Consider the following 15,415-nt stretch of genomic DNA (forward strand, 5'->3'; position numbering starts at 1 on the left):
AAAAAAGCCCAAAGATTGTGGTTTATAACACCACACCTGGTCCACATTGTACTGGATGAATCCATATTTGCTTCGCTGTAAATGATTTTGAGGGTGGAATTCTTGGATTGTTTTGTGTCTTGTAAGCCCTTGACATTGTACTGGTACCTGTGTGCACACAAACCTCCTGACATGGGAAAGGCCAGCTCAGCCTTCCACTGAAATGCAGGTTGGCTGCATTTATTCTGCATGTTCTTAGAATGAGGAAATGATATGACAATAAACAGAAATGCCCTTGCTGAAGAGAGAAGGGAAGCTGGTGTTTATCTGGTCAGGTGGTTTAGATTAGCCATGATGCGGCTCTGTATTATGTTACTTTAAATCATTGTGTCCCAACAGGACATAAATTATGAAGATTGTTACAGTATGTTTCATCCTATGTAAGATCAACAAATTGGAATAATTTTTTTATAGGAAAATCACAGTGCTTTTTGGCAAGGCTATTGAAGCCTTTAATTTGACTTGAGTATTTCTCAAATATTATTGCCTAATATATAAAGTATGATTTGCATAAGGTATGAAATAATAAACTTTTAAAAACAAAAGGGAAGAAATTCTCTTTAGCAGTTGCATCAAATGGCGAAGTGCTCTCACTCCATCGGGATCCGTATGCTTTCTTTGTCCTCGTGTCTTAAAGCCAGTTTGTGGTCCTTTCCTCTGACGTGATTGTGAGTGGGATCGTGAGCGCAGGTCTTGGTGCAGAGATGAAGCTTTGCTGTGTGCTGCCTGCCTGCCAGCCTTCACCTGCACAGAGAAGGCAACTGCTCTGGGGTGGAACTGTATGGGAGCCTGCTCTAAGGTGGAGAAAAACTTTCCCACTTACATACGTCCAGGAAAACAAACCTTTTTTTTCTTTTTTCCTTTCAGGACTTTGTGGATTAGTAAAAAAAAAAAAAAAAAGGCAAAAACCAACCCAAACCTCAAAACTGTACTTGATCAACAACTAAAGTTAAGGTAATTTATGTAAGAATATTACAAAAAGAATTGATTTAAGTAAGCATTTATTCTTTTAAATAATTCTCATTACTGGTTTTCTGAGTTAGTCGCCTTATTTGTGAATTTTAAACAAGAAACGGTTTTTCGTTTGTATTCGGGACGCATCTAAATTTATTTGGCCACACAGGACAAATTTTCTAGATTAAAAAAATGGCATGAAATTACTTGGTGTGGGATTTAAACAAATTGGAGCTTTTTCAGTGTCCCACAGTAGCACATTTTCTACATGTTCTTATCAGACCTCCTTACACTGAGAGTGAGCTTAAGAAGTAGTAGAGCCTCTGGTTTACAGAGACTGGGAGAGGTGAGACAGATTAAGGATTTGCTTGAGGCCATAGAATGAGGCAGAGCTGGGGTTAGAACTTTTTGGAATATGATGACACCTGGGCCCCCCTCCCACCCCCCACCGTCTGACTCCCCAACAGACCTTGTGATCTTTTGATGCCAAAAATAGGATAAGTGCTAAGTTTTTTCTACTTTTTGTGCCTCAGACCTTGATATTTTTCTTTTAATTCTTTAGTAATACTGTTTAGAACATAAAACTGAAAAAGTCCCTAGTTTCATCAATAAGGGTAGGAATAGAGCTCTCCTTAAGCCTCATCATAACAGATTGAGGATAAACTCGAGTATACTTGTGGTTTGCTTCAGCTCAATGTCTGAAGACTGACAAGTTCATGGACCTTTCCAAGTTCATAACCTGTGTGTGCACTTTGAAACAAATAAATACAGACGACTTATGGGATGGTCTCTATCTGCACCGGCTTCTTCAGGATTGGCATCGTTTTCTGAGATGTGGGTCTGGCAGACTGTTTTCTCCCGGTGATTCATTGCAGCCGTCTATCACTGGATGTCCTCTGTGGAATGATCAGGATGTCTGATGGGGCTTGAATAGTTGGGTGATATATTTTTCCTACAGAAAATATTGGCAAGTGTTGCTGAAACTGTACTTAAAAACTCTTACAAGGAGACTTGATTCTGTTTAAAAATAGTGAAAGAAAGGATAAGTATGAATTCACTGATGCTGTACAGACCTTTTTATACCATCGGATATTTTGTGATGTGAAGTGGAATGAGACTGTTTTACAAAATGTATACTGCTTGTAGAAAATGTATTTACTGTACCATTAAGCCAGATTAGATACTACTTTGTTTCTTTAAAATACTTTTTGAGTGCTCCCACCCCCAGATGGTGGGGGATCGGGTGTTCTTTTTGCCCTGAGCCCTTATTTTCTTCCTTTACCCTTTTGGTTATTGTTACTGGATCTTGACTTTCAGATTAATTTAACACATCCAGTTTGGGCAGAAAGAAACCTTTTCACCTTTTCTCTCTTTCTCTTTTTAAAATTAAGTGCATATATATAAAAAATAAGGCAAGGAAGTTTCCTATCAGATATAAACTGGAATTATATCGTGTAAGTACTAGTTGCATCTATTAAAAGGAAACAGTTGATTATAAAGAAGAAAAGATAGGGAATAAACTGCTATTTTGCATATTATTCCATTAAAAAAAATGTATTTGGCCAGATACTCCCCATATATGGTTTGGATGCATGACATTGAAGCCTAGGGATATTTTTTCTATATAAATTTGAATTTTTATAAATTTTATGATGATCACAGTGTAAAGGAGTGTAAATTGTAATTCTCAAAGGGTTGCTAAAACAAAACAAAAACTTTGGTAGTCCTTGCCATACTCGCCCTTTATAAGACTCCTGAAAGCTAACAAATATGGATTATCAGCAGATTAGGGAAGAAAACCTCCAAAAGAACTTTTCTGAAGCAATTGATTGGCAATAATGAATAGCAGCAGTCAACAGCAAGGCATCAAAAGTTATTTTGACGTTGGTGAACTTGGTGTAAATGACTTCTCGAGTGATTTTGAAACCATTGTTTCTCCTGATTCCAGGAGAGCAAAACTAATGGATTGTGAGAAATTCTAGAGGAAACTAATCAGACTGAGCTGTTTGTCTGCCCAGTAGTAGCTACTGATGACATGGGGACATATGATTTAAATATACGTGCAGAGGAATTCGGAAATGAATGGTGTCTTTTCAGGGAAAAAGTATTCTCAGTGAGTGATCGTCTTGGTCAGAATGTCTTTTTGGCACAGAGAGAGCTGTGTGAAGTCTAACTATTGTAGTTAGAGAACGTTCACTGAAAATAGAACAGAAACGAAGGGCTCTTAGGTAAAATTGTGTGTACAGGTGTTTATGTTGCTTATCTCCGCTGCCTTGAGAAGAGTGGATTCATGCTAGTGGACCTCTGTCAAACAGTCATCTCCCTAGCCTGGGAATTCAGGAGGTGTTTACCAATGTAATTATAAATCCTAATTCTGCAAAGAAAACTGTTTTGTACCTTGTGTTTTCATTTAACGGTATGTATTGAAGGTAGTACTGTGTAATTAGCTAAAAGAGCTGCCTTATTTTTTCCAAATGGCTGTTTAAGATATTATGATTATTGCAAAAAAAAGGTGACTGAGGAACTTATTTTTAAGGCTCTAAAAATATTATGGTTCTGTGAGTACAGCTTTCGAAGGTAATATTTAGAAGTATGTGCTCTCTCACAGGTGGTGTACTTATTACCAACAGCTGAAAGGGCACTAATTCAGCCTAGGGCACAGCAGAGCGTCTGCTCATTCAGTAGCTTGTGGACATTGTCTTAAGAGCCTGGGGAAGCCGGTTTAATTTCAGAGTTGGATATTCTTGGGTGGGTTATTGGGAATGTTGGGCTCTGCAGTGGCTCATGTAAAAGGCAGGTAGACTAGAGGCCCCGTGTTGGTGGGGGTTGTCTGCCCCAGACGCACACATGCTGGACTGCCTAGGGAATGGTCCTCAGGTAAGGCCTTTCGTTTGGCTTCTCAGGGAGATGTGAGTCACCTGCTTGGCTAAGATGCTTCCTGACAGATTGCCAGTTCCACTGGAAATCTTCTTTTGAGGGTACCCACGTAGAGAAATAGTTTTAAATATGTTGCTGGTTTTCTCAGCCTTGCAAAGATGAATTTCTTTGGTCTTTCTATTGTTCTTGTACTGAGTTTGAAAAGAAATCCTTCCCTTCCAGAGTCTAGGCACTATAATGTTGAAGTGTTGGTGGTGATGATAATTAATAATAGCGTTAACTGAGCACCTAGTAGAATGCCTGTCATACTGTAAAGTCTGCTACATGAGGTGTCGCCTTTTTACATATGGGAAAACTGAGGCTCATTTCACATGTTAAGTAATTTCTCTGAGGTCAAATAACTAGTGAACAAAAGAGCTAGACTTGAACCTAGGTCTCTGACCCTGAAGTTTCTGCAGTTGACCACTGTGTCAACATACCAGTGACAGTTTGGAGGAGAAAAACATGATCAAATACATCTTTGGTTGGATCTGCTCTGCACATTTCTTGTGTTGTTAATTGAGAATATTCTTCTGTTGCCTGCAGATTAAGATCTGGTGTTCTCTTTGCAGCAACTAGAATAGTTGCCCATGTTTTTCAGAGAAAGTCATTGTGAGACATGAAGTCATATTCTAGGGCAAAGAATGCCTTCCTTGGTGTACCAAGCAATGTTTATGTGGTTGATCAGTCATCAACACCAAGAGAAGGTCCTGTCCTGTGACATGTGCGTGCTTGGCAATGATCTTGCTCTGCATTTTGCTTAATAATTTTCATTATTTTTAATTAAAGTTGAAGAAGTGCAGACTCTAGCTAAAATTAAGGTAGGTTGTGTTGCCGGAATCTGGTAATTACTTTAATTGATCACAAGATAGTTTCCTTGATCACCAATTAGACTAAATTGCCGATCATGTTTCAAGACGTGAAGAAATGCCCGAACTGATTTATGTAATAGTGTTTTCATTTCTAATCAGACATAAATATCGTTTCCTTCCATAGCAATTGTATTTTATTAAAAAAAAAAAAGGGTTATAGGCCTACAAACATGAAGGTGATTCATAAACAATAGAGTTCTAATTCATTGAATTAGTAAAGGAAGTATTTAGAGGCTTAATGGAGATTGTACTGGGGAAATTACTTTGGAGTTGCTGGTGCTCATTTTCTTAGTGGGAGATGTGTTCTTTTTTAGTGTGTAATTAAAATAGTCTATAATCAAAATATAAAAGGCAGCTGACTTAAAGAACATATCAAAGAGAATTGCTCTGAGTAATGACAGATTCATATTGTAAATATGTGCTAGAAGTTAAGTCTTAGAACTTTAATAAATCATACATGTTATTTGGACTGAAGCTGATGCTGTTAAACATTTCACAGATCAATACAGGGTTTTGTTTCAGTTTTGTGCATCTGATAGTCTTTCATATTTTCATGGAGTAAACTGAAACAAAAGGAACTTTAAGAAAAATTAAGGTTCCCAAAGAATACTTGATTTGGGGGTTCATGGAAAAATCTTTTAATTGCTGATGGTTTGGAGATTTCCAAATGACAAACTCCATTGGCCCGATTTACTGTGATTGTAATGCTTACATTCCTTAAAATGGCAGAGTGACTTAAAAAGTCATACTTCATCATGCATTCATGGACTTGTTCATAAAATGTTTGTAATTTGCAATAGAGGAAAGACTGAAACCATTATCAGCCATTATATGCTATTTGTTGGACATATGTTTGTTTGAAATGGCCGTGGCTCAACAGAATATGGCTCATAGACAAACTATGCTGTAAATTGGCACTAAAAACCCACCTAAACAGGTAGGCATATGTTAAGAAGTTAATGTGAGCCAAAATATTTTAATATGAACCAGGTTACATACATTGCAGGATCCCAGTTCCCTTTACAGTGAGACCTTCATTTGCATGGTTTCCTCATTTTTTCCCTACCCAGCTTTAAAAATAGGTCATGTATATATTGGTTCAAAAGTTAAAAGGGACCAAAGAGTATAGTAAGCCTCTTCCTCTTCCTATTTCTGATTCTTAACCATCCAGTTCTCCCTCTCCCCAACCCCCATCACTCACTGTTAGCTGATCCTTATGTATATCATTCCAGAGATGTTAATTCACGTGGTTTCTTTTCTTTCCTTTTCATACAACTTATAGACTATTGTTACCCATTTTTTTCTTATTTAATAATATATCTTGGAGGTATTTCTAGTCAGAGGATAAATAGTTTTCTCCTTCTTCTTAATGGCTACGTAGTATTCCAGTGAATAAATATACCGTGAAATATAGTTTAGTCAGTTCTTTATTGATGGACATGTGGCTCTTTCAGCCCTGTCACTGTTAAAGACTGTGTTGCAGTGACCATTCTTGTAATTTTTGTATGGGTATGTCTGCAGGAAAAATTCCTAGAAGTGGAATTGCTTGGCTGAAAGGCATAATCCTATTTTCCTAAGGGCATAGGCATTTTTAATTTTGATCTTGTCATGTTCTCTTCCATAGTGATTATTGTATTAATTTATTTTCACCAAAAATATATGGAAGTGCCTTTTCTCCTGTACCTTCACTAGCAGAATATTATCAAACTTTTTGATCTTTGCCAAACAAGAGATTTAACTTAGTTCCCCACACCCTGACTTTTTGAGATAAAATTGACAAATAACTTAGTTTTAATTTGTACTTCCATATATGGGGTTAGGCAATTTTTATGTTTAAAAACTATTTGATTTCTTTTCTGTTAGCTATTATGTCCTTACCCATTAAAAAAAATTGCATGTTTGGTCTTTTTCTTATTCATCAGATCTCTCTACATGCTGAGGAAATGTGTACTGCAAATAAAGTTTGTTGTTTGTCTTTTAATTTGTTTGTTGATTTTTATTGTCATACAGAAAAACATTTAATGTAGTAATCTTTTTTTAAGTAGTGGTTTAAAGTTTTCTGCATGTAGAATTTATGCATTTCTTGTTAAGCTTTACTTTTAGATAATTTTTGGTGCCATTTTAGGTGGGAACTTTTCTTATAGTATCTTTGCTAATTCATTGTTTTTATAAGAAGACTATTGACTTTTGTGGGGGTGGGGTCTTGTTTATTTTCTACTTCGGTGGGAATTCTTCCAGTGTTTCCTTGTTAAGAAAGATGTTGCCTTTTGAACTGAGAATATATTCTCTCATTTAAGGAGCCCATATGTTTTTATTTCATTAAGAGTTTTCATGCATAAAAAATATTGAATGTATCAAATATCTTTTTAGAATTTATAGAAGTCATATATAATTTTTCTCTTTTGACTTATTAGTATGGTAAATCATATTAACAGGTCCCCAATATTGAACTATCCTTGCATTCTTGAAAAAAATCCTATTTGCTCATGGTGTTTTGTTCCAGTGTACTCAAAGTTTTATTTATTAGGATTTCAATTAATATGAAATCTATAGTTTCATTATTATGTACTATCTATGTGAGAATTTGGAGACTGTTATTATAGGTTAGGGAAGTAATCTGGAAATATCCTTCTTTTTCTTTGCTCTGGAATAGTTTAATCAGTATTAGAGTTAACTGTTCCATATAGGTTTGGTAGAATTCCTCTGTGAAATGATTGGGAAGGGTTACATTTGGGTGTTACTCTTAGACACATTTCTCTTTTACAGTTATTTAATTAATTTTTTTCTCTTCTAAAGTCAATTTTGATCATTTTTCTGTCTCAGAGAACTATCTTATGTTTTAAAGTTTATTTGTATCAACTTTGTTTAAAAATCATTTTTTGTATGTTTTAAAATTTTTCTTGTAATTGTAGTTACTTCCCCATTCTCATCCCTTTACCATACAGTTTTAGTACATATTATTTTTTAGTTCTAGTGCTTATGTTTTACACCTTTAAATATACATGTATCTTTAACATTTGATATTTCAGCTTTTAAAGATTTTTTTAAACTTTCATTTACCTTCCCTATTTCTATTTCTTTCAACTCTTTAAAATATTTATTTATTTGGCTATGTTGGGTCTTAGTTATGGCTGCTGCTGCTGCTGCCAAGTCGCTTCAGTCGTGTCCGACTCTGTGCGACCCCATAGACAGCAGCCCACCAGGCTCCCCCGTCCCTGGGATTCTCCAGGCAAGAACACTGGAGTGGGTTGCCATTTCCTTCTCCAGTGCATGAAAGTGAAAAGTGAAAGTGAAGTCACTCAGTCTACTGAGTCACTGCAGCCTACCAGACTCCTCCATCCATGGGATTTTCCAGGAAGAGTACTGGAGTGGGCTGCCATCGCCTTCTCCACTTAGTTGTGGCATGTGGGGTCTTTTGTTGTGGTGCATGGGCTCTCTGGTTGTGGTGCATGGGCTCTGGGATATATGGACTTAGTTGCTCCATGACATGTGGGGTCTTAGTTCCCAGACCAGGGGTTGAAGCAGTGTCCGCTACATTGCAAGGCAGATTCTTAACCACTGGACTGCCAGGGAAAACTATTAAAATAATAGTTTATAACATTTATATTTTATTCTGTAAGTATAAACCCCCACAGTTGTTTTAAATGTATTTCTAGAGCTGAGTGAATTTATTACTCATTGCCAATACTTTTGGTATAGTTTCTCCATTAAACTCTTAGTTACATATATTTCATCCTTTAATAAAAATTTCCTCAAGAAGGGTGAATGGAAATTATTCCCTGAGTTACTGCATTTAAAAAACATATGTCCTCTGCATTAATTTCAAGCAATGGTTTAGCTGGGTATAAAATTCTTCACACTTTGATTTCCTAAAGTCGTTATAGGCATTGCTCCTCTGGCTTGTGTGTTGAATTTGATATGTGGAAGTTTAAAGTCAGTAAGATTCTTTTCATCATTATAGGTGAATTGATCTTTTTGACTAGATGCCAAAAGGATTCTTTAAATCTTCATAGTTCATTAACTTTACTAGAATGTATGGAAATGGATGAATTCTTAGTCTATGGATTTAAATTTTTTCTTTTTGGAAGTTTTTCTTGAATTAAATCTCCAGGGTTTTTCTTTTTTCTTTCTTTTTTTTTTTTAAGTTGTTCTTTTATTGACAACAGTTATCTATAAGTTAAATATACTTCATTTTCTGTACTTACTATTTTCTAGTTCTTATTGACTCTAGTTGATTTCTAGTTCGTCTGTCCATTTTCTCAGTCCTGTTCTCTAAACTTATTAATTGCTGGTGTCTATTCTGCCTTGGCCTGTTAGCAACTTTCTTTGATGGAATGGTTTTAGAAAGCCTGTGCATTTAGCTAGCTCAAGGCCTTTAGATTCCAAGTGGCATCCTGGTAACAAGTAGCTACGGCTATAAAAATAAATCTTTGAAAGAAGAGACAGATGCTTTTCACGATTTGCCAAGTCTGCTGTTTAGTCATATTCCTTCTTTATTATATTCCAGATAATCAGAATTCCCCTTTGAAGTTTTTCTTTTTCCCTCTCCTTACATACTCATCTAACTTCCTTGCAAAAATTCTTTTACTTTAATTTGAATGTGTACTGATATAGATGTTTTTAATTTGTAGATTTAAAAATAAATATTTGGAGGATTATTTGGTTCTGTTATAAGGAAGAAAAATTATGGAATTATCTTTTTGCTCCCAGAGAAGATTGAATATTCTTTTCCTAAGGAAGAATTAGGAGCAAATCCTGTGTAAATAGTTTATTAGGCTTTGTGATGTTTTATTGAATGTAAATATTAGGTGACAGTTGAAGGGAAATATGTAAAAGGAAGGAAAATGCAAATTTGGAGAATCTTTGGATGTGCCTTTTTTCTTTTAAGCATTGTATATAGATAGGGTAGATGCTTTTTCTTTGATCAGTATACCTCTAATGATATGGCTGTTCTCTTATAAGTCATATTTTTGATGGAATAGATTTTGCTACTATGCTGATAGCATGCTGGGTGGTCAGAGATTTGAGGATCACTTCTGACCATGTTCAGATCAGACACTCATTCAGTCCATTTGGCTCTTGGGAATGTTAAAGTATTCTAAGCATCACTTTGGACCTTTTTGGATGGCTTTGTTCAAAGAAATTGTGGCAACAGGGCTTAAAAACTTGGACAGTGACCCACTGTGCCACCTGATTTCTTATTATTCACTAGTTTTCCCCAGTCAGTGTGCCTCAGAATGTTATCCCACAGTGTGTTATTCGTCTGATATATGTGTGTCAGTTTCTGTTTAAGGCCCATGGGAAAATGCGAGGGCCATTCTTCCTAGAGACAGCAACTAGAATCTTAGGTTCTCAAGACAATGGGAGGGCTTTTTACTTATCGTTATGTTTTGTAAGGTTTGTGGTGTGCATTTGGCCAGAAGCTGTAGTGGTAGCATTGTGTGCATTAGTAATCTCTGACTCTGTGCCAGGTGCTGTGCTGAGTAATTTTATATCCCCATCTCTTTTTAAAAAATTAAAATAATTACATGAGCTTTTTATTATTATCCCCATTTTACTGAAGAAAATTGAGGCTCAGAGTTAAATCACATGACAATTGAGTAATAGAATTGGGATTTGAATCCCTGGCTCCCTGGCTCAAAAATCCATGTCCTTAATGTCTGTATTACTGTCTCTCAGGGGTGGTGATATGATTGTAAATCTTCTAAAGCTAAATGAGAATAAGGCATTAGAAGCAAGCAGAGTAAAAATTCTCATAATAATTTAGTACAGGTTTACTCTGTTTTAATAGTTAAAACAAACTTTCTCATTCGACTCACCCCTTCCGCCTCACATAATATGGAGAATCAGATTGAAATAAGAAGGGGTGGGAGAGTGAATATTGTTTGTCCACTGATAAGTCCATGCATGGTTAAGTGGATTTTTCTTGAACTTCCTTCCTTTTCTTAGTAGGGAAAACCTTCAGGCATTAAGTGTCAAAATGGAAATCTTTATCCTGAATGAAATCGATTGTGAGATAAGAACCATTATGAATGACAGAACTGTTTGAAAATGACATCTTCCATATTTCTGTTAACTTGGAAATGTGCTCCTATGTCATTTGGTGATTCGAAAAAACATAGCCCAACTAACATCAGATTGGTTTTTCTGGATAGGGGTAAAGAAGTTAAATATTTATATGGCTGTGATGGGTACTGCCCTGTGAATTCCACTGTAACTTTATAATTTGCCATTACCTTAGAGCCTTACCAAGTATTTCTGCCTTCTGGACACGAAAGAGACAAACTCTTCTATTGTTTGCAATTACCCTCATAAAAATTTGAAAGTAAGCAAAGCAAGCAAAAAAAAAAAAAAAAAAATTTTTTCTTTCCTCTCAGGACAGGTTTGCCTTCTGCTTAACAAAATTAGGTTTGCACTTTCCCAGTGGTATGAAGTCAGTGCCCTGCAGGTCCCCACTCAGGCCTGTGGCTGACTCTGCAGCCGTCTGCCCCAAGCGGAGTGTTTTCTCTTCGAAATGGCAGTGCTAGGCAGTAGCGAGAAGATCCTAAGCAGGCAAGCCCTTCTTTTCTGTTCCACTCTGGGTGTCAGTGAAAATAGTCTCTCATCCCCTTCTGTCCTGCCTGGGGGATGGGATGGTGGTTCACTTCTACCAGAGCTTTCGCTTAAGACACACTCTCACATTTTCCCGTAGTCTTTGTGGTCAGTACCTTAGCAACCCAGTCACTAAAAACAAAAGGAGCAGTGCTGCAGGAAAAGAGACTGCTAAGATTTGGGGCCAGGTACACTGGCCCCATTTGAGAGCCAGGACACTGAGTGGAAGGGAAATTATTCCCTGTTTTATAGAGTCTCATCCTGAGGACAGTTAAACAGTCCAGACAGGTCATTGGGTGAGACCAATTTCCCGGTTTGTTTATTTGAGCCTGAGTGTTTTTCACATACAGCAGCAGGTCACAGTCCTGCTACACTGCTATCCCACCTCTGTGGAGAGCACTCCCTTTTATTATTGCTTCTCTAGGCTTTCCTAACCCTGTCTTTATCGGGTTGCTCTGGGGTCCCTCTCAGGGGGGCACGGGCAGTGTCAGTCATCACTTTTGACTTCGTCTTATGCAGGCCTTTGGCTTTATGTCCCGAGTTGCCCTACAAGCAGAGAAGATGAATCACCACCCGGAATGGTTCAATGTGTACAACAAGGTAACTGAATTGCCTTATTTTGGGATCACCTTAATTTTGGAGTTAAGAAACTTCTTTCTTACTTGCTTGTCATCCTGTGCAGCTAAGTGTCATTCATTGTGCTTAGGAAAATACTCTCTTATTCTTTCTCTCAGAATCCCTGTGTATTATTGCAAATTAGTAACAAATTTCAGATTACTCAAAAGAACAATGACTAAGTTCCTTATTTTCATGCTTGTCTTCTACTGAAACTATGAAAAACAGGCCAAATTAGACTCCTGAATTAAGCTTGAATATCAGTCATGTAGATAACATTTTTTAAACCCTCTTAAGGTAAATTATTGAAAGAAATGGTAGCAAATCAGAAAGATATGTTTTTTTTTAATCTCATTGAAATCAATTTGTTCAAGTAAATTCTCTATTCTCAATTGGAACTGATTTTCGTAACAGCAGGGGGCACAGTGAGAAGACTCATGCTTGCCCCCGAAGTATCCTTACCTTCATGGTTATGCCATGTGAAATTTCTTATCGTCTGCTTTCTGTGAGGTTCTATAGTCTCTTGAAAGTCCTCTTTAAAAAAATAAAATTTCATATTTTTGTGATTTATTGCAGTAATTCAGAGGATGCAGGTACCAGCATAAGCTTTTATTTCCTAGTTGCCTTTCTTTACCCATAATTTTGCTTTTGCTTACTAATTGGTTTGTCAAGAGGCAACAGTCTGTTCTTCCACTGCCCTCCCCAACTTCTCTAATTTGGAAATGGGCTTTTTTTTTTAACATGGTTGCTAAGGTATTACATTTGATAGCTTAGTTTTTCTCAGTGGCCTGAAAAGAGTGTAATTAAAGTAATGGGAGTTAAAATGGAACTTCAATCTCTCTCTCTCTCTTTTCCCCCAAGAGTCAAGATTTGAGATTCTGGCAGCTCATTTGCCCTTATGAGAGAACCTTTTTATCCCTGGGTGGCTGCTGAGCTCAGCCTGGAGTTTACTGGGTTTTGGAAATGCATTGCTTATTCATAATGTAGTATTTTCTAAATCATTTAATCTCCCCAGTTCTCAAAGATAAATACTGAGTAATAGATTGATTTCTGAACCACCAAAGGAGAGTACCATGAATTGCAGCTCAGGGTTTTAAAAACTGTTTCTCTTTTTCTTAGGTCCAGATAACGCTCACATCGCATGACTGTGGCGGACTGACCAAAAGAGATGTGAAACTGGCCAAGTTCATTGAAAAAGCAGCTGCTTCTGTGTGACTCCTTCTAAAATGCATGTAGAATCTTACATACACATCTAGCTGCAATGGACTTTGAAGGCAATTTACATGAATAAATTAAGTTATAAATTTAGTTCACCTTTTGAACTATCACATTTTGTAAAATCAGTGCTTAAATAAAAATGATTTAAACTTGAGGCTGAGGTATTTTTCATTATATCTAATCACATATATAAGGTAAATCAACCCAGGTAATTCTATTAATATTTAAAAAGACAAGTAGCATTCTTAGAGAATAGAAATGGATATGCAGGAGCATTCTCATATCTGGAGGATTCTCATTCTCATTCCCATTATTCATATGGGCGAGCATTTTATATCCCAGAAATTCAAGTGATTATGGTGACTTTACAAATGCATTGTATTGGAAAGCAGTTGTAAGGTAGAAAAAGAACGATGAACTCAATAGGTAAAGGGTTTTAACTGTATGTAAGGGTTCTCGTGACACTAAAGTTGATTTGGAGTTTACCTGTTGTTGCTACTTAAGTAGTTAATTAAGTTATAGAGATTACATAAATTGGTTGAGCTGTCTGTGTTTTATCCTTCGTTTTCAGACAGGGAGAAAGGAGAAGACAAGTGTCTTGTTCATGGCTTCCAGCAAGGTGAGGCAATAAAAGGATTCACTGTCATAGTGACCAGGGTTTCACATCATTAGCTGACATACTGAGGGAAGAGGAACCAAGGGTCATTTTTTCCCCAGCATTTGCGTGTTGTGAGCCCTGACCTGAGAGTCTGTAGCCACTGAGCTTGAAGCTACTGGGGTATTATCCAGTTACAAGCTCTATTTATTCCATGTGTCACTGATGGGAGTAAAATGGAATATAAAGTAAGCTGTTGCTTAAAAATTGCAGTAACTATTCTTTGAAGGAACTCAGGAATGTAGTTATTAATGAGATTAAAATGTAGATTAAAAGAATGTGTACATATCCATCCAAGGAACATGCCTTATAGTAGTAGGATTTAACAGGGATCATCTTTATACTCTTGCCTCACATCAGAGGCCAGAAAAAATCACTTTATGTTACAAGCAAAGCTTCACCCCTGACCCCCGACAGCCCTCACCCCTAGTCTGAGAGCCATTTGGGAACATGACAAAGAGGCTGAGCTTTCTGAAGTCAATTTTTGGCTCGTTCTGTTGGCCTAGGAGAGGCAGGTAAGTTCATTTTGCTCTATAGGTATGGAGTGTACATGGGAGTGGGGCGTGGAAGTGGAAGAGCCACTCAGGCTCTGTGGCTGCTGGGAGTTCCAGAGCCTGGATCTTGTACTTATTTGAAAATTTTAAGAGTAAAAGGCAAAGTCATATGTTTTTATAAACTATTCCCTGCACTGTAGATTTGGGAGCTTTTGTAGATTACCAAAGATTTCTAGATCAGTGTGTCAAATTTCTTTACATAAATTTTTATACATGAAAAAATTTAAATGTATTTTAAAATAAATAGTCCATTCAAACCTTATGTGCTGATCACCCTGATTTAACAATTACCAAGATCTTGCCAGTTACTTCATATAGTCTCCCATTTCTTTTTTCTTTGCTTAAGTATTTAAAAGCAAATCCCAGATAGCATGTCATTTTATCCCTACATCCTCTAGTAAACAACCCTAGAAAATATGGTCATTTTCTTATAAAAACCAAAATGTACTTATCACACCTAAAAAAATAAACCATAATTTCTTGGTATCAACCTAATACCTGGGCAAAATAAAATTGTCTTGAAGGTCAAGAATGTCTTTGGACAGTAATTTTGTCCTAATCAAGATCTGCATGACATCTACCCATCACATCTGGTTGTTGTGTCTCTTTAAGCTTTCAGACTTAGAACTAGGAAGCCCCCTGCCCTCAGTTCCCTCTTTCTATGTCATTGACCTACTGTAAAACCTGGGTCCTGTAGAATATTCAACCTTCTGGATTTGTTTATTTGTTCCCTTGTGGTGTCATTTAACTTGTTTCACTGTTCCTTGAATGGATACCTTTCACCATATTTTGAATGTAAGTCTGAGAGGCTAAACTATTAACCTATATAGTGCATATGGCACAGTGGAGAGAGCTGTTGCTAAGTCACTGCAGTCGTGTCCGACTCTGTGCTACCCCATAGATGGCAGCCCACCAGGCTCCCCCGCCCCTGGGATTCTCCAGGCAAGAACACTGGAGTGGGTTGCCATTTCCTTCTTCAATGCATGAAAGTGAAAAGTGAA

The 15,415-nt window shown here is 36.9% G+C and overlaps 1 protein-coding gene across 7 annotated transcripts in view; it reads left to right on the forward strand.

Moving 5' to 3' along the window:
• PCBD2 (pterin-4 alpha-carbinolamine dehydratase 2) overlaps nucleotides 1–13,359 on the forward strand; it is a 41,778-nt gene extending 28,419 nt beyond the window's left edge. For 4 of the 7 annotated variants that reach the window (XM_070374370.1, XM_014476556.2, XM_070374369.1 and 1 more), the window contains exons 3-4: nucleotides 11,892–11,972; nucleotides 13,107–13,359. In XM_070374370.1, the coding sequence (XP_070230471.1) occupies nucleotides 11,892–11,972; nucleotides 13,107–13,202 (177 nt within the window). In that variant the 3' untranslated portion in view covers nucleotides 13,203–13,359. Of the gene's footprint in view, nucleotides 1–906; nucleotides 994–11,196; nucleotides 11,669–11,891; nucleotides 11,973–13,106 lie in introns of those variants that run through there. The other 3 variants (XM_070374373.1, XM_070374375.1, XM_070374374.1) reach the window with 2 other exon arrangements.
• The last annotated feature ends 2,056 nt before the right edge of the window (nucleotides 13,360–15,415 follow it).

The sequence above is a fragment of the Bos mutus genome, chromosome 7, assembly GCF_027580195.1.
Source record: "Bos mutus isolate GX-2022 chromosome 7, NWIPB_WYAK_1.1, whole genome shotgun sequence".
NCBI lineage: Eukaryota > Metazoa > Chordata > Mammalia > Artiodactyla > Bovidae > Bos > Bos mutus.